The sequence below is a fragment of the Eurytemora carolleeae genome, unplaced genomic scaffold, assembly GCF_000591075.1.
Source record: "Eurytemora carolleeae unplaced genomic scaffold, Eaff_2.0 scaffold147, whole genome shotgun sequence".
NCBI classification, from domain to species: Eukaryota; Metazoa; Arthropoda; class Copepoda; order Calanoida; family Temoridae; genus Eurytemora; species Eurytemora carolleeae.
Genome location: NW_019396103.1, coordinates 70,361 through 92,893, shown reverse-complemented (window position 1 = coordinate 92,893; position 22,533 = coordinate 70,361). Strand labels below are relative to the sequence as shown.

General features: G+C 33.6%; 1 protein-coding gene across 2 annotated transcripts; it reads left to right on the top strand.

Annotated features, from left to right (window-relative positions):
• Nucleotides 1-4,138: 4,138 nt before the first annotated feature.
• LOC111695029 (uncharacterized) lies at nucleotides 4,139-19,852 on the top strand. Of its 2 annotated transcripts, XM_023464170.1 has the most exons (15): nucleotides 4,139-4,395; nucleotides 6,562-6,642; nucleotides 7,226-7,368; nucleotides 7,713-7,810; nucleotides 8,804-9,031; nucleotides 9,148-9,371; nucleotides 10,537-10,670; nucleotides 10,786-10,862; nucleotides 13,840-13,922; nucleotides 14,137-14,227; nucleotides 14,521-14,583; nucleotides 14,884-14,979; nucleotides 15,153-15,340; nucleotides 16,919-17,125; nucleotides 19,248-19,852. In XM_023464170.1, exons 2-15 carry the CDS (start codon nucleotides 6,564-6,566, stop codon nucleotides 19,403-19,405), a joined length of 1,869 nt encoding a protein of 622 aa, XP_023319938.1. In that variant the 5' UTR covers nucleotides 4,139-4,395; nucleotides 6,562-6,563; the 3' UTR covers nucleotides 19,406-19,852. The 2 variants fall into 2 exon arrangements, with proteins under 2 accessions (XP_023319938.1, XP_023319939.1); XM_023464171.1 differs by lacking the exon at nucleotides 14,884-14,979 and having other exon boundaries at nucleotides 4,140-4,395.
• The last annotated feature ends 2,681 nt before the right edge of the window (nucleotides 19,853-22,533 follow it).

Genomic DNA, 22,533 nt, shown 5'->3' with positions numbered 1-22,533 from the left:
TATAAAGGGGTTTAAGTATGAAGAACCGTATAGAGTGGGGGGNTATTGATCTGAACTGATGGTAGCAGGGAGGGAGGGGAGGAGGTCTGTGTATTGAGGCCGGTATTGAAGAAACTAAGTTTATATTGATATTGACGGAGCTGGAAAACTTTTCTCAAAAGTTTTGGACCTTGGAGAACTGAAAGTTTTCATCTTGTTAGGAAAGTCTTGAAAGTTTAGATATTCCAGAACAGAAACTAGGAAACTAGAGGAATATTCTAGATCAGAATCCAGGAAACTAGAGGACTATTCTAGAACAGAATCTAGGAAACTAAGAAATATTCTAGAAAATAATCTAGGAAACTAGAGGAATATTCAAAGAGAGAATCAAGAAACTACAAAAATATTTTAGAACAGAATCCAGGAAACTAGAGGAATAATCTAAATCAGAATCCAGGAAACTATAGGAATATTTTAGAACAGAATCTAGGAAACTAGAGGAATATTCTAGAACAGAATCTAGGAAACTAAGAAATATTCTAGAAAACAATGTAGGAAACTAAAGGAATATTCTAAAACAGAATCCAGGAAACTAGAGAAATATTCTAGAACAGAATCTAGGAAACTAAGAAATATTCTAGAAAATAATCTAGGAAACTAGAGGAATATTCAAGATCAGAATCAGGGAAACTACAAAAATATTCAAGAACACAATCCAGGAAACTAGAGAAATATTCTAAATTAGAATCTAGGAAACTAAGAAATATTTTTAAACAAATTAGGAAACTTGAGGAATATTCTAGATAAGAATCCAGGGAACTGTAGGAATATTTTGAACAGAATCTAGGATATTATAGCATTTTGGTAAAACAAAAAAAAGGAGGGTAAAAAAGATTAAGAGCAAAAAATAAAAGGCCACGGTAAGAGACGGATGAATTAAAAAAGGAGATGGTTGGGGATAGATAAAAGATTGGGAAACGAGAAGTTAGAAGATAGGACAGAGGAATGGGAATAGAAACTATAGAAGATAGAACGGAGAAATGGGAAAAGAGACTGTAGGAAATAGGAGATAGAAATGGGAATAGAGACTGTAAGAGATAGGACAGAGAAATTGGAATAGAGACGGAGCTGCAGGAGGAAAAGGTGAGAAAGAGTGGAAGAGTAGAAGTATTTAATTAATATTAAACCCCTGACGTTTTTAACCACAAGATGGGAAAGAAATCGGCCAAGTAGAAGACCAAGAGAAGGGGAGGGAGGGATCTTTAATCAAGAAAGGGTGAATATATAATTTGAATAATTTGCATTAAATCAAAATATCTGCAATCAAGACTCATCAGATTATTCAGTTCTAAGAAACTGGTTTATCAAAGACATGAAAATTTAAAAAAGAAAAATTTTAAAAACGGAGAGAAGAAGAAAAGGATTAAAAAAGGTGTGGATATGTAAATATGTGTTACAAATTTTTGGACAGATAATTTTATTAAGGATTGCAACTCCACGCTGCTAATTAGTGCATAAATAAAGTAAACTGAATTAGTATTTTCTATATATTAGTATATTAGTATATTAGTATATTAGTATATTAGTATATTTCTATATATTAGTATTTTATATCTTTATACATAGGTAAAACTGCAAGTTTTACAAATGAAGCAATTAACATGAAAAACATTAACTTTGAAAACTTTACAACCTTTAGAACTTTTCAAACATTTTTTACCAACTTTGACTTTGAAGAAAGTTGTATTTTTGAAAGTTGATCTCTCCACACCAGAAAGTTTGCAGGGCTGCAACTGCATGTATAACTATGAACTGGGTCGACAAGTTTTTATGAGGAAAAGTTTTCTTAAATATCTACGAGGTTCCAGTGTGTGGAAATATCAGCTTTGTCTGCTTCGTTTAAATATATAAAAGTAGCTAAATCTGATCTATAAATCGTTAACTTTTAAAGGGAAAATTAAAAATTTAAATAAATCCATTTTTTGTAAAAACTAACCTCCACCGCCACTCTCATTCCATCTTTACCCTCTTACAACATCTGAAATACATCATGTCGATCTCACTGGTTTCAATTCTTTATGTATATTCTAAATTCTATGTACAGTACAACTTTAAATATGGTTTAAACATTTAAACCCGTTTTATTCAAATTTTTACAAATTTATCTGGCCATAAAAAAAAAATTTGGACCACACAAAATTTTGTCTAATCAGTTCAAAAGTAGAAGATGATATGTCGTATCCGGAGTTCAGGTTCCAAGACTACTTGTCGTATCCGGAGTTCAGGTTCCAAGACTACTTGTTATACCCTGAGTTTAAGTTCCAAGACTACTTGTTATACCCTGAGTTTAGGTTCTAAGACTACTTGTTGCATCCGGAGTTCAGGTTCCAAGACTACTTATTATACCCTGAGTTTAGGTTCCAAGACTACTTGTTGTATCTGGAGTTCAGGTTCCAAGACTACTTGTCGTATCCGGAGTTCAGGTTCCAAGACTACTTATTATACCCGGAGTTCAGGTTCCAAGACTACTTGTTATACCCTGAGTTTAGGTTCCAAGACTACTTGTTATACCCGGAGTTCAGGTTCCAAGACTACTTGTAGTATCTGGAGTTCAGGTTCCAAGACTACTTGTTGTATCTGGAGTTTAGGTTCCAAGAATACTTGTTGTATCCGGAGTTCAGGTTCCAAGACTACTTGTTGTATCCGGAGTTCAGGTTCCAAGACTGCATGTTGTTTCCTGAGTACGTAACCACGTATACAGATTCCAAGACTAAATATGGAATCCTGAACTCCGGTTCCAACTTTTAAATGCAAGTGCCATTTATTATCCAAGCTTGGTATAATATGTCCCAATCTGTATGTACCATTTTTATCTAAAGCTGGCTTCCAAGTTTTCAAATTTTTCTTTTCTTTTTCTTTTTTTAAACTCAAGCTTGGTTCCACACAGTGTCCTTGATCAAATTAGATCGTGCATAGCTCAAAATAAGGTTTATTTGGAACATAATAAAGGATTCTAGACCACAGATTAATTTTTAAAGATTATATAATAAATAGGCATGCAGAAAATACATGTCTTTGATTACTCTGCAATCTGCTTGTATTAAGGCGATAAAGCTTGAATATAATCCAATATGATTTCTTTCATTATATGATATGCACAACACTGAAAGTTATTTTCATATTTCTAATATCCATGTGATATGTAACAACTGACGTACTATAGTTTGTTTGCCATCCACACCTATATACACACAGGGTCTACCATAAAGAATGTTACTATAAAGACGAGCTAAAACTCTTTAAATCTAACAATTCCCAAGTTAGATTAAATCGTCTACCTTGAATACATTTGTTAATGTTTTTTAATGAATAAGCAAATAGAGAAACTAGTTTACAGTTGCTGCAGTATTCATTAATATAAGGAAACAGAGAGTATAACTTCTTAAAGTCGTCTCTACAGTCTCATTCTTTGTGGGTAACCCTGTATATAAATACGAGTAAAATGCATTTTCTCTAGTTTTTATGTTTTATGTACGTTGTACTGCGACTTGTTTCCTTGTCTCCATGTGCTGTCTCCAACTGTCGCTAGATTTTCTCCTCTGAATATGACAGTGTGGATTGAAGCGTAAACCTCGAGATTAGGACAATTTAATCCAACTTCATTAATAACTTTCAAAAGTCAATAAAACCCTGAGAATCGCGGGAAATCATATTATACAAACTTTGAGAGAGAGAGAGAGAGATTCATGTTCAACTTGGGTCAATACTATTTATGTGTTGGGACTCAATCCCCTCTTCTTCACTGTATCCCCCTCTAGCCCTCATCCCCCCCCCTTTACCCCCAGCCCTGGAGGCCTAGAAAAGTAGGCGGAGTTTAGGGACAAGAGGACAAATTACACGGAGTCCTGCAAAGAGAGAAGAAGAAGTATAAAACTAGTGCCGGACAGAATATGCCTTAAGCTAGGCAGAGACCAGCAGGGCCGGGCCAACTTCTCGGCTGAACCCGGACCGACTGCTAGCCTATCCAGGCCGATGGAGCCCCCTGCCAGGCAGACGATTTCTTTTCTCTCGTTGGTCGGAGGAAGACTCCACCCGGTCCACGAGGCTTCTCGGAGAAGCCCGGAGAATTGAGGTTTCATCCTGAACCTCCGGATCAGGGCTTGATACCTCTCAGTCGGTTTCAGCCAGCCTCTGTCTACCAAGAACCTGTTGATTCTCTGTTGTTATATCCATCCGGAGCAATCTAATCTAGGGTTATGATCTTCTACTCCTGGTTTGGCTTGACACTGGATAATGAGTAGGGGTTCGTAATTAGTCCTCAAACATTGACATGAGATGTCCGGTTTCTAAAACTGCAGTGGATGACCTAGAAAAGTTCTAAAAAAGTTTTCAACTCTCAAACCAAGTTTTAAAAAAGTAAGTTTCTCAGGTAACTTTTCAAGTACATGATTCTACTTGAGGAACTTGTTGAAAACTATCCTTAATCTTTAATGTTCACCACTTCGGCGCATATATTTTAGATTTACCATAAGTATTTGGGACAGAGGAGTACTCGGGGGGGGGGGGGCGGGGGGGGCTCAGCCCCTCCCCCTCCCAGTTATACAAGAGAAAAAATATGCCACCTCCCAGGACAAACTCCTGATTAAGCCCCTGATTTTACATTAAACACCTGTAATTGTGATGAATCATGGAGGTTAATATGGAGCAACAAAAAATTCCATACAGATCAAGATTTAGGGCCATGAACTTAAGACTTATTTAAGAAACAAAAATATTTTGGAGCAAAATTTTACTTCTCTAAATTGTCTCTTCCCGCTAAAAGCCTAAAAGAATAGGTTTGTGGTTGAAAATAAAAAACTCATGTTTATTTAAACTTCATGTGCAGTATTGAAAAATTATAAATTTTTACAGTTCAGAATCATGGAAAAGATTAAAAAATTATTTTTTTTTGGCGCCACGAATCTTCTGCCCCTCCCCTTCCTATCTTCTTTATCCTTTTCTTTCTTTCTTCTCTTCTTTTTCTAAACACCTCTCTTCTATTCCATTCTTCTCTTCTTTATCTAAACACCTCTCTTCTATTCCTTTCTTCTCTTCTTTTTCTAGACACCTCTCTTCTATTCCTTCCTTATCTTCTTTATCTAAACACCTCTCTTCTATTCCATTCTTCTCTTCTTTATCTAAACACCTCTCTTCTATTCCATTCTTCTCTTCTTTATCTAAACACCTCTTTTCTATTCCATTCTTCTCTTCTTCATCTGAACACATCTCTTCTATTCCTTCCTTCTCTTCTTTATGATGTAAACACATCTCTTCTATTCCATTCTTTCTTCTTTATCTAAACACCTCTCTTCTATNCTCCATCAAAATTCGATCGTCATTAAATTTTTAAAAATTTTGAAAATCCGCAACATTTTTTGTGAAAATCCGCGAATTATTTTTGTTTTGTTTTACGATGTACACAAAGAGAACATGTTCACAACTAATTTAGAAGATGGGCGCGAAGCGCCCTCTAAGGCTAGAAAGAAGGGCGCGAAGCGCCTTGAATTTCTAGTTATCTAAATAACTCACTTATCTTTCTTTCTTCTCTTCTTTATCTAAACAACTTTCTTCTCTTCTTTATTTGAACAACTTTTTTCTCTTCTTTATCTAAACAACTTTCTTCTCTTCTTTCTTTTTCTCTTTTTATCTTCTCCTGTTTATCCAAAACCCTTCTTACTTCTTTTTCTGTGAAATTACCTTATTTTTTTTAAAGGGACTGTAAGCGTAACTTCAAGTTTCGCTGCATGCAAAGATGGTAATGTCCGATTTACAACGGTAACCTTGAAAACTTGTTTGATAAAGTATGAATTAGATATCAATGTTTTTGTATCTTTAAACTGCATATTTTAATTTGCGGTTTTTGTGCAAAAGTGACTTGCGCATTCCTTGTTTATAAGAAGCAATGTAGAAATTTACAGAAATACACACTTTTTAAGTCAGAAAAACGACACATTTTTAATCAGATAAATGTAGTAAATTGCCATCTTTACTGGGAGGGTCACTTGAAATTACGCTTACAGTCCCTTTAAATCAAAATTTTACTCCTTTCCAAACCTTCAATCCCCTCCCCCCTCCTTTTATAAAATTGATCATAATACGTCGTATTAAATCAAACAATCATCAAATAAACGTGGGTGAATGCCCTCTTCCACCTGAATCCTGCCGATGACAATTAGAGAATCCAATATGGCGGTTAAGCTCTCATTATCCAAATAAAATGGTTGCCGTCCTCTCATTACCCACGCGAATAATATAATATGATTGTTCCCAGAGGAGAGGCGAGGCTAGGATATATATGCCACTAATTCTTTTATTATAAGGCAACAGTTAACCTTTGCTTATTACTACTAAAGAAATAATCACCTGTTAATTGATACAAAAAGGGGATATTTACCTAAACATGATAACCAATAAACAGGATGTTTTTATTGTGTAAAAAGCACATTTATTTATTTACGATTTTATGTCGGAAATGTAAGAAGGTAATTAAGAGCGATAAGTTGAATTTTTGCAAAACCAAATTAGTATCTTTCAAAATTTTAGGAATGAAGACGAGTAGTCCTGATTACTCCGGGGACACTTACTGTCCTAATCTTCCCACACAAACTCCCATATCTGATATAGGTAGGACAGTGTTTTTCACTCCCATATCTGATATAAGTAGGATAGTTTTTGCACCTCACTCCCATATCTGATATAGGTAGGATATTTTTTTCTTTCAACCCTGTACTTTCTCATTATTTTTAAACTCTTAAACTTTCTCATTACACGAGAATTAAAAACTTTAAAAACAATCTTAACATTAGAAACTTATTTTCTTAGTTTTACTTTAAACTTTTTCACTTTTAAACCCTGGTTCATTCTAATCTTTTCCATTTAATAACTCCATTTTAACGTCACTCCAACCTCTACCCTCATCCAGACCAAAGGTTGGGTTCAAATACAGTGATAATCACAAACTGTGGAATAGGAAGACGACTTTTAGACTCAAGTTTTGATTTAAAATAGTCCGTTTAACATGAGACACAAGAATCATGCAGTGTGGACAACAATTTAATTTGAAACGTGATTTTAAAGTTCAAGTCAAAATATCTGCTGTGAAACAACATCAAATCCACTTAAATATTGTTTTAATGTCGTCTTTCTACTCCACATTTCTAAGGTTTTTACTGTATATTTTTTATTAAAAATGTTCCCAACTTTTTAGACTCTAAAGTCGTAAAGCAGAATGTTACATATGACACAACAACGGGAAAGGTTTATGAAGAGCTTGGGAGTAATAACAACAACAACAGCAGTAACAACAATAACAACAACAATAGCAATACACAACGAACTTCATATTTTCAGGTAAATAATTTACTATTTATAAATTTTCAAATTCTAAGACGAAATGTGATTTTTACGATCTTAAAACCTTCAAAAATGAAAAATCCAGAAAATAGAGTTGCTGGTGAGACAAGTTGAATAAATTATATTCTTACCTCTTCTTGATGCTCTTCTCAGGGAAAAAAAATAATCCTAATCGATAAAAATTGATAGATTCAAATAATTAGCTGATCTTTACAAATTAAAAACTTGAAGTTAAAAATTATAAACTAAAAGTTAAAAACAATAAATTTTCTAAAATTATATGATAAAAATCATTAAATAATAATAAATGAATAAATTTTGTTAACTTGATATTTGTTTAGACTAGTGGATACGGTGGATATCCTTATAACCTGAATCCTGTGCAACCAGCTCAATGCATGGGTTCATACTCTTACACATCACCCTCTCCTTACGATAGGTGAGCCGGAGCCAACAATAAATTAAAGAAAAGCAATGAAATATTTGCCACAAACAAAATCAAAACTCGTGGAGCTATATAGTCACAAAGTCGTGCACGTGATTTTTCATAAATTTAAGTTCCATAATTTAAGTTTTATAATTTAAAATTATCATAATGAAGTTTTAGGTCTGGAAAATAATGAATAGTGATTTTATATTACGATTTACGTCATTGGGTTATTTTATTTTATTTTCTTAAACATTTTTTTGTGAATGATGAAGAACTAAAGAAATGTTTTTAATTGATCCGTCAGACGGTTTAACCTTTGATTTCTCCGGGTTGGTATTAGATCAGGGAGTAATCTGATTGTTTGGTTAGGGTTGACTTGTCTGAGATTCAATTATCCTGGTCAGTGTCTTTGTACCATTACTCTAATTCAATCCTGATCTTAATTAGATTTCAGTCGGAAACAAAAACCCTGTGATCCCTAATTCAAGGAAAATCTAGAATCCGTAATTCCTAGAATCCAATATCTGAAACTCAAAGATAAACATTGAGGAATATATGTTCAATAAATATCTGGGATTAGGCTCGGGATTATATCCTCTCAAATATAAAGGGCTGGACTAGCACAGGGATCCAAAGGTTGCAAGTTACCCAAATATCGAGGACAAGTATCGAGGACAGTTTTGCCAACTACTTCTTAAAATTAAAAGTTTGAATCAAGTTCTAAAATGTAGAGGTCTAGGACTACAAAAAAGTGAGTAAGTGAGGTCAAATCAAACGCCAAGACGATGCAACACTTTAAAGTAGACCCAGTTTTGAAGTTTTGTGCAACTTTTCATAGCAGTCTGGATCTATGTGGATTGAGAATCGTGTCTTGTAATATATTTTAGACTATACATTTTTCTAATCTGGACGTAATTAATGTAAACCCTTGAAACCGCGCAGATTGTACTATTGCTTATCGATTAACTTTGACAATGTCTAAACTTATTCCAAATATATCAGATCCTTGTATCCTTTCAACCCACCTGGAGCATTTATCCCTCACTCTGCCATCAACCTGTCCGTGAAGTCAGGTGGAGAAGATACTAGTCCTCCAGTACAGAGTCTAGATCTATCTATACCTGAACCTAGTGCTGTATCTAGTACCGGATATATTCATCCTAGTCCCGGACATCACCCGGAAAATCCAACCTCACAGATCCTAGATCTCACCCGGTCTCTCCCTATCAGGTAATACTTATTGACAATGTCTTTCTTAAATATAAAGATTTACGTATATTATTCCAACTATCTTTGTGCATTCTTCCGTACTTCGTGATATTCTCTTCATTCTTTTCTTTGCTCAGTGTTAGCAGTGGAATTGGAGCATTTACAGCTACTGGATCCAACCCTGGAGAAGGATTGATTTCTCCGTCCCAAGACGGAAATCCTCTTAGAAGTGGAAAGGAGCAAACTGAACCTGTAGATTTCTCTCAGGCTCCAGGATTCTCTCCACGTGGGTTCGAGGCATGTTTCCCTCGTGGTTCTACAGTACCCGGAGATGGTTTATCAAGATACCGACCCCAGAATGGTAAGATCTTTCTATATTGAAATTCTTAGCATGTCGATCTCAAACAATAAATAACTGCTGCGGATCGTATATTCATTCAACAGTAAGGTTCACTTTCTGGGATAGATTAATTTCATTTCCCAAAAATTGTCCCAATTAAGAAAGTCTTTGTCATTTCCTACTGATATCTAGAACTGTTTGTTTTTTATTAATATATCAACGATCCTTGTGATTTTTATTTTAAAAAACACAAGAAAGATTTTTGCTGGCTAATTAATTAATCTAAAAATTAAAAGTTTAATATCACCCCTTTGAAATGTTTAATACAATAATTGTTTAAAAGTCGTTATTATGACGTTAAAAAATTTTGTCAGTCACATAAAAAGTTTTTTTTTGTCACATCTGCCGTTTTAACCAAACCCATAGATTTGTATTTTATTTCGTAAAATGAATTTATGACTGTTTTTATTTATGAACGTCCCTTTCATTAAATTTGCATGTCCCATTTATGACCTAAATACCCTGCATTAATGCTAAGTTTGTTAATAATAATAATGATTGGTAAATTCATTCCTATCATAGCTCATAATTAATCTAATCTAATAGTTTCATGTTGTTTATAATTTCGACAAACTTTGCTTATTATTTAACTAAAAAACTATTCGAAAATCGTTGCTGAACAGTATTATTTTAAAACTAAAATAATAAATAACACGCATCAGTGTATAGAAATGATAGTTTAAAAAAAGAACATTTGGTTTGTACTTGAAATATAATTTATTGAAGTATCTATCAATAAATCATGTTTCCGTATATTTATTTAATAACTTTACTTGAATTTATACTTTTTATGCTATAAATGTTGCAAATACCAAAACTATAAAATCCAAAATTTATTGAAAACCACGCAGGGGATTGATTCCGATTTTCTATTGGATTCCTCGTAATATAATAAAACTCTTGGAGGATTTAGATCGTTCAAGGTTTCACGGTTTTCAAGAATTTCCTGCCCCCGTCACAGTTTATCTTACTCTCAGACAAATAGAAATTTATTGTTCCCCCATTGAAAACAGGGTTTCCAAAATTAGTAAGAGATTATTTTTGAATGAATTCCGGTTTTGTAATAACTCCGAGTAAATGTCTGATAAAGGAAAGATTATTGTTTGAACCGTTCCATATTCTATAGGAGCAGTGTTCTCTCCGTTGAGTTTGAATCCTGGATACGGATATCCTGGTTCAGGATATCCTTCCTACCAACAGTCCTACTCCTGTCTTACTCCGTATCCTCCAACCACATTCTCCACTATGTCTCCTTACCAGGTAGGAACAGGTTGATTTTTCACTCGGATTTGGGTCTGACAGGATGTATTTTGATTAAGATTTAAAATTAAAATTGTAAAAATAAGAAAATTTTATTTGAAAGGATTGATTTCAGGATTCTCTGGTAGCAGGATATGGTATGGTTGGATCCAGCTCCGTTAGTCCTGACAGCTCCATCAAACCTGAACTTAGGTCAGTCAGTAAACCAGACCTGTCATTAAAATCTTCATTTAAAACCTTTTTTCCCATCCTAAGTTTTCATCCATTTATCATCCTTTACTTTATTCATATGTTCATCGGGCATTCTACATTTTTAATTTTCTTTAATTTTAAATTCCTTTTAAATTCTTTTTATTTCTTCTAACTTTTCTCCCCTTCTCCTCATCTCTTCTTTTCTTCTTCTTCTCCTCTTCTCCCCTAATTTCTAATATAATAATATCAGACCAGAATTGATGTTGAAATATATAGAGAGATAATTTTGTTTAATTTTGAATATTGGATTACAATACACCCCTCCCCCTCCCCTTGTACACACAACACCCCCGCATCACCAGTCCATGTCCCACCCTCCCAAATATCTTGTCCTCGTTAAACCATCCTCCCCCCTTACCCCCCTCCCCCTTCCTTCGTAGTCAATATTCTGTTTGTATATTTTGTTTAAAGCATAATGTCGACATTTTAATGTGAAAACTTTGAAAGTATTTAGTTCAAAAATAATTTGGAAAGCTTATACCCCTCTACTCTGAAACAACTTCTTTAATATTCTTCAAACCATTCTGAAATTCCTAGAATTTCTTTTAGTTTCTAACAATATTCTAGTAAACATTTCTTTTAGTTTCTAACAATATTCTAGTAAACATTTCTTTTAGTTTCTAACAATATTCTAGTAAACATTTCTTTTGGTGTAACAATAATCTAGAAAACATTTCTTTCGTTTCTATAAAAAAAATGCTTTTTTTGTTACGTTGCTGGGTATAAATGTACTTATGATCCCTTGACTAATTTGCCTCAAATTTTGATTGGGGAACTCGAAAGAATATGGAAATGTTCTTTGCTTGGTTTTATAATTCTAAGTGGACTTGTACAGAGAAAGTTCAGATTCCAAGTTATGTAACCAAACTAGTCTTGTATAATTATCAAAGTCTTTATAATAAGAAATTAGAATAGGAACAAAATTCTAGGAGATAATAAACGAACAGAAGTTCCTACACACAAACACTATAGTGTGTAAATATGATTTGAATATTCCAATCAGGGGTATTGACCCCCCCCCTCCCCCTACTCCTCTATATTTGCAATTTAACTCCACGTCTTAAACTTGGAATACTGATATATACCTCTTCCTGCCCTCTCTACACCAAGGAATATAAAAAGAAGGAGTGTCAAGGGAAATTTCTCAGAAAAAATGCTAATATTGTGATATCGATCCATCTAAACTAACAACAACATTACAGTATATCGAACTCTCTTAAAGGAGGTGTTTACGAAAAATGAAAGAGGGTATAACAAATATAAAAAATATTATGAAATACCCACTATATACGAATACGTCGAAAAATTATCAATGATTATAGGTTGTAATATCTAAATGATTTGTTTGGAATTAAATTGATTTTTTTACGATCCGAGTCGTATGCTGCAACTTTCTGAATTGGTATTGACGCTACGTTCCTCGGTATGAGTGGTTTTTAACAATTAAATAGTTTTAAGAGTTTTGTCTACTATTTACTAACAACTAAAGCTAAAAACAAGTTCTTAAATGTCTAGGGCTACAATAAATGTGAGTTAGTGATGTACAATCAAAGGCCAAGGCGTTACGACACTTTAATGTCTTGAAAATTGAAGTCTGGATCATCATCAAATGTGAGTTGTCTGTCTTATTGGTCGGTAGTAGCAAATCTAATTTGATCAGGAGAGCTGAAAGGGACTTTATATATAAGCTTGATTTCAAGTGACAAATGCCTTCAAGTTCCGGCTCAAATGCCTTCAAGTTCCGGCTCAAATGCCTTCAAGTTCCGGCTCAAATGCCTTCACGTTCCGCCTCAAATGCCTAAGACTTTGTTATGATATTCTTTTCGGAACAGCTAAAAGGTTTTTACCAATGCATGGGGAAATTTTTTGATTTAAAATCATAAACGCTTAGTGGCAAAATCAATATTATACTTTTTGTAGATTTTTCCAACGTTGAATTTTAAATTATTTTTACCAAAAAGTGTAGTGTTTAAAATACAAAAATGTTCTTCCTGGTGTGTATTTTTCTTGCCAAAGTTGAATTTTCCATATTCATATTTTCAAATAAAAACTTTTTTATTTCAAACATGAATTTGATCCCTGGACTGTTGACAAAGGAAGTTATTTATGTAAATTCATTCTTATCCTTCGGGGATACAAGATGGGGGAGGGGAAGGGGGGAGGGGGAAGATGGGGAAAGAGGGGAATCCCTAATAGAGGGTGTGAGGGTGATAGATCTTATGGATTCCCCTGGGCCGCGGTCAAATTCAATTCTAAATTCCGGCAGTTTAGGCAAATTGAAAATAGGAAAATCAAATGATAGCAAACCTGAATATATTTGAATTTATATAAATCCTGAAAGTATTATATATGAGATGTGACAGCGTGGATAAATCCTAAATAGGACGGAAACAAACTCCATATTTTCAGATTATGTTTAATCAAAACTTCCATTCTTTCCTCCGATAGATGAATAAGCAAAATACGTCCTCATTTATATTATTGGGTCTCCCCTCCCCTGGGAAAAATTAGGAGCACAAAAGAAAAGCAGGGCCCTTCTAGGACTCTTGTTTTATTTTACCCACTCCCAGCTTGTCATGCTAGATAACTCTTTATTGTTCCGGTAAAGTTTTAAGAAAGCTTCTATTTCATCAAATGTTTTTGTCAAGTCCAAAATCAGGAAAAAATAACCGCGTTAGAAATATTTTTTTTATATTTATTGCGTTAGAAGTTTTTATTGATTTATACTTATGTGCAGATATTATTCAGTCAAAAACATTTTAATATTTTCAAATAATTTTACTTTAAAGAGGTTAAGTTTTTTTTATAATTCAGTAATAAAATGAAACCTTGTTCAATTAATCTTGAAATTCTAAGCTAGAAACTCAGGCTTTAATAATTCTATTACATAAATAATTAAATGGATAAACGTTTCTAGTTTGTGTTCTCGACAAGATCCAGGACGGAGCCAGGAGCTAAAATGTCCTACACCAGGCTGCGATGGATCCGGACATTCCACAGGTTTGCACATTTTTAAACAAAGCTTTCCCTCATTTTCTTATTTGTTGGCAAACATAAAGAAAAAGAAATCAATCCAGGATAGATCTTAGCTCTTTTATTTTTTCAAACTTTTTGGAAGAGCTAAAAATAAAAAAGATTAATGGTTAGAAGAATTACTTAAAAAATTTTAAATTAAATTAAAAAATCGTTTGAATAATAAATGTGAATTGTTTAGGGAACTATTCCTCTCATAGATCTCTCTCCGGGTGCCCCCGGGCAAACAAACCAAAAAGACACAAGGATGGAGCAGAATCTGAACCGCTCAGGTATTGATAAAACACTAGAAACTCTACTAGACAGACGGAGAAGGTCAAATTCATTATTGGACCGACTTTGTGACCTTGTAGCTCCTCTAGTTTTGATTTTATGCACAAGTATAAGAAAACCTAATTCTTTGGTTACATATTAGAAATTTAAAATTTAAAAGACTGACTTTAGTCGTTAAGTAATTAAACAATATACTAAATGATATGGTAACACACAAAACATGTTTATTTCTGAAAAAATGTGATCTTTTGGTTGTAAGTTGTAACTCTGTTTAAGATTTAAATATTTGTAGATGCCCGATCCCTGGCTGCGATGGTTCAGGGCACGCTACTGGAAAATTTCTTTCCCATCGAAGGTAACTGTTAGAAAACTTATAATCAAATTCTTCTTTATAGTTCGGGAATAGAAAATATTTCAAAACTATTTTAAAATCAAGAATTTGTGTGTTAAGATTTTGAAGAATAGTTGAATAGAGGATATGATTAGTTTTTATATTTGCCAAAATTCATTTACTTCATTGATTCTCGACAATAAATATATCAACGTAACATAAAAGTGCAAAAATTTTAAATCAAATAAAAATGCTACTAAGTTTTAATCCATGTTAAAATCTTCCAAAGCTTCAAGATCGGATCAAGTTTATTTTATTATTTAGTGAAAGAGCATGCCCTATTGCCGCCAGAATGGCCAAATCTTTGAGTGTTGGTAGCTCCTCGTACATCATGGAGGATTACTGCTCCGTAGCCTGCCTGTAAGTTTTGATTCAAAACCAAAAGATCCAGTTTCCTAAAAGGTTGCGTCACCAGATCTAAATAAAATAAATTAAACAAATATTTGATTTAAGTAAGATCTTTTGGTCCTGTGACACAAAACTTTAGGGCAACTTTCTGGAGTTTTAGAATTTAATTTCTTTTTTTATTTCAGCGCTAGTGGTTGTCCTCATGCGAGTAGAAATAAATCGCGATCCTTGGAGTCCGGTCTCGGAGGTCGGATATTGGACTCCACCCTGGTGGGAAGAGGGTTGGAGTCCTCCTTTGGGATGAATCACTCCATGCTGAAGTACGGGAGTCATATTAGACCCTCACTCCCTCCCTCATTACATCCTCAAACAGGTATAACGCAGAACCAAACCAAATTTTCAACTTTTTTCAACATTTGAAAAATTTATAATTTCTACTTTCTTTTTTATATAGATTTATGTGCCCGATTCACAACGGTACCTTCTCAACCTTTGTCTGAGATATCCTAGTTTTCCAACCTTATAAATTGATCTTTTTAAATTTTGTTTTTCCTTTAAAGATTTAGGTGGTACCGTTGTCAATCGATATTGCCACCCAATAAAAGGGGGTAATTTTTAGTTATGCCTACGGTTCCTTTAAGCACAATTCTTCCTCCTTTTTCAATTAACACTTTATTTCTTCTCATCTTTATGGTATTAATAAGACTATATCCGTGAATCTATATATATGTATATATCAACAATATCGACAGTGGAAAAGGAAGACCAGTGATAGACTAATAGACTCAAGTCTTAATTCTAATAAATCCAATAAACTTGAAACACGGCTATTGTGCAGTATACACAGACCCATTTTACATAACGGGTTGGTTTTCAAACTAATTAGTAAATTCTTTTGCTTTATATTTAAATAAAAATACATATAACATTACTAATTGTCGTCTTCTAATTCCACAATTTTATAGGTCCAACTGTAAATATCATTATCTTTTAATACTGATTCAGACTTCTATATATGTAATTTTAATATAATTCTGTATCGTACTTTTATCTAAAAATCTTTAAACATTAATCATCATGACATTCAAAACCTTACAGTGATCAAAAAGTGGCAAGCTTTCAAACAACTAATTTCTAAAACTAAAACTAAGAATAAGGCTTTACAGTTCTACAATGTACAGGTCTAGGGCTGCAAGAAATTATAATTGAGTTAGTGTGTTAAAATCAAAAACTAAGTTAAAAAAACTTTGCAGCTTTAAAGAGCAGTCTGGATGAATAAATTTTGGATTTTGATATATATAATTCTGATTTAGAATCTCCTATATCGATGTACTTATATTGTGTATCCTGAACCTTGAATCTCAATGCAGCTTTATTTTCTTATCCCATCAAACTTTTCCTCTTTTAATACATGTTCAAAGGTTTAGAAGTATATATCCCCCCTCCTTCCTCCTACTAATACCCCCTCTTCCCCCACTATTATCTCTCCTCACTAAGCCCCCTCTACCAATCCCTACCCTCCCGTTTTCTCCATGTTGAACGTTTAACCCAGAAACTCTATGATAAATGGGTCTATGAATAAAGGAATTGAAATGTGCTCGGAACAAATGATATTTCATTTGAACACTAATCTACTTCATTCTTCATCCCTGGGATACATTTCAAAATCTGGGAAGAAGAAAATGAACTTAAGAAGAAGATTATTCCAAATCTGTATCTGTATCTGTATCTGTATCTGTATCTGTATCTGTATCTGTATCTGTATCTGCATCTGTATCTGTATCTGTTTCTGTATCTGTATCTGTATCTGTATCTGTATCTGTATCTGTATCTGCATCTGTATCTGTATCTGTTTCTGTAGTATCTGTATCTGTATCTGTATCTGTATCTGTATCTGTATCTGTATCTGTATCTGTATCTGTATCTGTATCTGTATCTGTATCTGTATCAGGATATGAGCCAAGTGAGCTGATGAGCCTGGAGGATGAGATGACCCAAATCGCGAAGGAGAACAGCAAGGTGGAGAACCAAATTAACAGGATGAAGGTTGACATGGTGTCCCAGGACCGGGACGAGAAGGAGAACGAGTTAAAAAGAAAAAATGCCAAAATATCTTCTTATTATGAAAGTTTAAGAACGAATGTATTCTCATTACTTGGTGAGTAATTTTTCTTGTTGAACTTTAATTTTCGTTTCTTAAATACAGCAAAACAAATTTATACGATATTATATAATTGCTCAATTTCCCGGCGTTGCCCGTTAAATTTTGAAAAGACTTTTTAAACAAAAAAATTCGATTTAAAAAATAATCGATGGGTTCCCCAAAAAAGTCACCTAATTTTTTCCAGTCACACATATAAATATAGAGCGAAGAGCTTTAATTGTTTTATAGATAAAGTAATTAGAAAAGTTATTTTATTCAGATATTTATTACAAATGTCCTTCAAAATATTTTATGTTTTTGTTCCATTAAATTGATTTAAGTGGTTAAATTATGCATATATGCACAATCCACTTTCAATTTAATTGTTTTTCAAAAGTTTTGGATTGTATCGACGCCTATACTCGTGTCATCATTTTCAATTATTTTGGTTTGCACTTAAAGGGAGTGTCTTAGATTTTTCGAACAACAAAAATATCAATATTAATCTTTCTCTTAAAATTTTTTTTTTTTTTATTACATGGGGGAATTAGAACTTTTATTCTTAAATCAGGAGAAAAAAAACTATGATGATAATAATTTAGCCTGTCTATGCATGAAATGTTTTGAAATAACATTTTTCTATCGATGAAATGTCTTTTCAATGGAATGGTCTATCTAAAAAATGTCAACCTTTAAAATTTATTCCACCTAACACATTCCTCTATAAAAATAAATGAATTTTTTATAAGTAACTCTAAAAAATAAGCTTCAAATGTGTTGATTAATTTAATTTTGAATTTAAAAAGGGGTTTTTGTATTTTAAGTAATAATGGGCCTCTTGAAAAAAGTTTAAAATCCCAAAAATCAATGTTTAGAGATACTACCAGAATTGAAACTCAAAATATATTTTATTCTTGTTTAACATTAGTCGTTATTGTTTAAATATAGAATTTAAATTCGAAGAACACTTTGCAAACACATTAAATTTTGGCAGAAATGCGAATGGTTTCGCAAAACTGCAGTCTTGACAGAAATATTAGGAATTTGCGACAAAACATCGACATTGATGCATTTCCGGCAATATTTCCTTTCTTCTCTCCAGCCATATTCAATGTATATCTCCTGCAGCCATATTCAATATATATCTTCTCCAGCCATATTCAATATATATCCTCTCCAGCCATATTCAATACATATCTTCTCCAGCCATATTCAATATATATCTTCTGCAGCCATATTCAATACATATCTTCTGCAGCCATATTCAATATATATCTAATGCAGCCATATTCATATATATATTCTCCAGCCATATTCAATATATATCCTCTCCAGCCATATTCAATACATATCTTCTCCAGCTATATTTAATATTTATCTTCTCCAGCCATATTCAATATATATCTTCTCCAGCCATATTCAATATATATCATCTTCAGCCATATTCAATATATATCATCTTCAGCCATATTCAATAAATATCTTCTCCAACCATATTCAATATATATCTTCTCCAGCCATATTCAATATATATCTTCTCCAGCCATATTCAATATATATCATCTCCAGCCATATTCAATATATATCATCTCCAGCCATATTCAATATATATCTTCTCCAGCCATATTCAATATATATCTTCTCCAGCCATATTCAATATACATCTTTGCCAGCCATATTCAATATTATTATCGACAGCCAGATTCAATAAATATCTTCTCCAGCTATATTCAATACATATCTGCTGCAGCCATATTCAATATATATCTGCTGCAGCCATATTCAATATATATCTTTGCCAGCCATATTCAATGTTATCATCGACAGCCAGATTCAATAAATATCTTCTCCAGCCATATTCAATGTTATCATCGACAGCCAGATTCAATAAATATCTTCTCCAGCCATATTCAATACATATTTGCTGCAGCCAGATGCAATATATAATATTTCCACCATATTATAACAGGGCCCTTACTTGTATATGAATATTCCTGGGCCCTAAGGTATATTTGAATATTCTAGGGCCCTAATATATCTTTGAGTATTCCAGGGCCCTAAGGTATATTTTAATATTCAAGGGCCCAAATATAAATTTCAATATTTCAGGGCCAAAATATAAATTTCAATATTTCAGGGCCCAAATGCATGAAATCTGACGAGGGGGAGAAGTACGACAACTACCTGACCAAGCTCCAGAACATCTGTACAGAGAATGTCGGTGAGGAAGGAAAACCCATCACGGAGTCAATGAAAACCAACCTTCCTCTCCCGGTCCTACCAACCCCAACCTAAACCTTTGTTTAAATATTGGGTTCCTAGTTTACATGCTTTAATTATTATAATTAATATGATTATTCTAAAAATTAAACCTTTTTGACGAGAAATGACACCCAACCCTTACTGTGATATCTAAATTGTAATCCTTTAGTTCATCCTTAATTAAAGGAACTGAACAGGAACTGAACAGGAACTGAACAGGAACTGAACAGGAACTGAACAGGAACTGAACAGGAACTGAACAGGAACTGAACAGAAACTGAACAGAAACTGAACAGCAACTGAACAGCAACTGAACAGCAACTGAACAGGAACTGAACAGGAACTGAACAGGAACTGAACAGCAACTGAACAGGAACTGAACAGGAAACATATCGTACTAGATGTTCTAGATTGTAATTTATTAACTAATTAATTATTAAGTTTATTTTGTTTTCTACGAAATAAAAATAACTGGGGAAATGTTTAAATCATAATTAAAATTGTATTGTTAGCTTTTAAGAGACCAAAAAAAATTTATTGATTTTTTAGCCAACCAATAATGGTTAGGAGGTTAATCGAAATTTTTATAAGTGAAAAAAAGTTTTTAAGTCCATTTTTAAGTTTATGTTGATTGTTACAGATAAATAGTAAAATGTTAAGAGTCTTAGAGCTGTATATAAGGTTCTATATTGGATATGGATATCTATACACTAGGTTTTATACCCAGAGAACTTTTTACCAAGCGTGAATTGTAACCTGGAGATATATTGGTTAATTCCTTGCTTTCTAACCTTTATCCGACAACGATATTTTCACATGATGAAGGTTCAGGATGGTTTTTAGGGAATTTAAGGTATTTTTCTGTTTGCCATTTGGGGCCCCTTGGTTCAAGAGTAAAAAAAAGCAAAAATAATTTGGTGATCGAAATGATTAAATAAATGACATGAAAATGGTAAATAAAGAACGAGAAATAAATTGACAGAAATGAAGAAGCAGACGATTAAGAAGAGAAGAGTGTTAAATAAAAGATAAAACTAAAAACCACTAAAGAATATAGCGCACAGTGATTCAAAGGTTGCAAGCTACTCACACAAAAATCGATGAGAATTTTACCAATTACTTCCAAACACTAAAGCTAAAATGTACATGCCTAATGCCACAAAAAAAGTATAAGTGAGTAAGTGAAGTCAAATCATGCAAAGGCCAAAAGTTAAAAATTTGACTCAACCTTTAGTGCAATCTGGATAATGTGACCAGAAAAAAATAAAAAAAATTCGTTTTCCGGGTATTAAGGTTGAAAATCTAAATGATTAAGACATAAGATGTTAAAAGTTAAAAATCGAAGAGAATAAAGTAAAACAGAGTAATTAAAAAAGTCTCACATCTATCTTTGTATATAAAGTTTTAATCCATGTTTGGGTGTCTGTTTGTTTGTTTGTCCGATAACCCAGGAAACCCTGGACCGATTTGCCTCAAACTTTGATTGGGGAACTCGGAAGACCCACGGGAATGTTTGGTTTGAGATTCCAAGTCAAGATTGGGCTGACTTAATAGCGAAAATTTAGTTTGCCGGTAAAATCGTTCAAGTGCGGGTAAACGGCGGGAGTAACTTTTAGTAACCTTGGCAACGCTGGGTTCCAAGTAATACAGTAATACGATATGTATCATCAGCAATAGGTCTAAGACCGATCTTCAGAAGTCAAATTCTATGGGTAGGTAGATAAATAGATAGAAAGATAGATATAAGGATAGATAGATAAATAGATAGATAGAGAATTAAGGAAACTATTTCGTCCTCTTTAAAATTGAAAAGTTTCCCCTGTTTAAATATATATCATCTTCAGCCATATTCAATATATATCTTCTCCAGCCATATTCAATATATATCTTCTCCAGCCATATTCAATACATATCTGCCTTCAAGTTCCGGCTCAAATGCCTTCAAGTTCCTAATCATACTCATACATAATCATACTCATACACAATCATACTCATACAAAATCATACTCATACATAATCATACTCATACATAATCATATTCATACATAATCATACTCATACATAATCTTCTAATCTGCCAGTTTGAGATTCAACCAAGGTACCACCATTGAACAAAGAAATTAAGAAACGACTAAAAAATCGTCATTGATTCTAGGATGAGAAGGAGAATAAGGATGAGAAGGAAAAGAAGGATGAGAAGGAGAAGAAGGATGAGAAGGAGAGGAAGGATGAGAAGGAGAATAAGGATGAGAAGGAAAAGAAGGATGAGAAGCAGAATAAGGATGAGAAGGAGAGGAAGGATGAGAAGGAGAATAAGGATGAGAAGGAAAAGAAGGATGAGAAGGAGATGAGAAGGAGAGGAAGGATGAGAAGGAGAATACGGATGAGAAGGAGAAGAAGAATGAGAAGGAGAATAACGAAGAGAAGGAGAGTAATGATGAGAAGGAGAATAAGGATGAGAAGGAGAATAAGGATGAGAAGGAGAAGAAGGATGAGAAGGAGAAGAAGGATGAGATGAGAAGCATAATTAAAAAGGGAGGGAAGAACAGAAAGGTAGAGGAAGAATAAGATGAGGAAGGAAGAAGAAGATGAGGAAGGAAGAAGAAGATGAGGAAGGAAGAACAGAAAGATAGAGGAAGAATAAAATGAGGAAGGAAGAATAAGATGAGCGTGTAGGTTATAGAAAGAATGACTAAGATTGTGAATAGAATAAAAAGTATAATTCTATTAGAGCACCCACCCCCCCCCCCTCCCTCCCCCACCCCTCCGGATAATATTTTATTAAAAAAGAAACAAGTTTGTTGATCCTCTCACCCTCCCACTCCCCCACCATCCCCTCACTCACCAGCCCCCTTCCATGTCCCCCAGGGTCTCTCATTAGCCCCAGATAAGGGCGACTCAAGAAACACATGAAAATTTAATTCCAAATTTCCTTTCTCAATTTCCCTAGTCTCCAGGAACTCAAGGGAGTGGGGGGGAGAAGAGAGCTGAAATACGGAAAGGGGGTGATGGGTCGAAGAGGGGTTTGGGGGTATAAGACAATGAATTACTAATGAAAAAGTGATATGTTTTTATTCTTTTTATATCAGAATATTTGTCACATTGACTCGAGTACTTAGATTATCATTTGGATGTGCAATGTGAAATTTCTTTTCTTTATT

What these genes read in the sequence shown, in the direction of transcription:
- LOC111695029 (XM_023464170.1), top strand. Translation starts at nt 6,564, where the DNA reads ATGAAGACGAGTAGTCCTGATTACTCCGGGGACACTTACTGTCCTAAT. An exon ending in AACTCCCATATCTGATATAG is followed by an intron (nt 6,643 to 7,225) that starts GTAGGACAGTGT and finishes CCAACTTTTTAG; the next exon opens with ACTCTAAAGTCGTAAAGCAG. An exon ending in AACGAACTTCATATTTTCAG is followed by an intron (nt 7,369 to 7,712) that starts GTAAATAATTTA and finishes ATATTTGTTTAG; the next exon opens with ACTAGTGGATACGGTGGATA.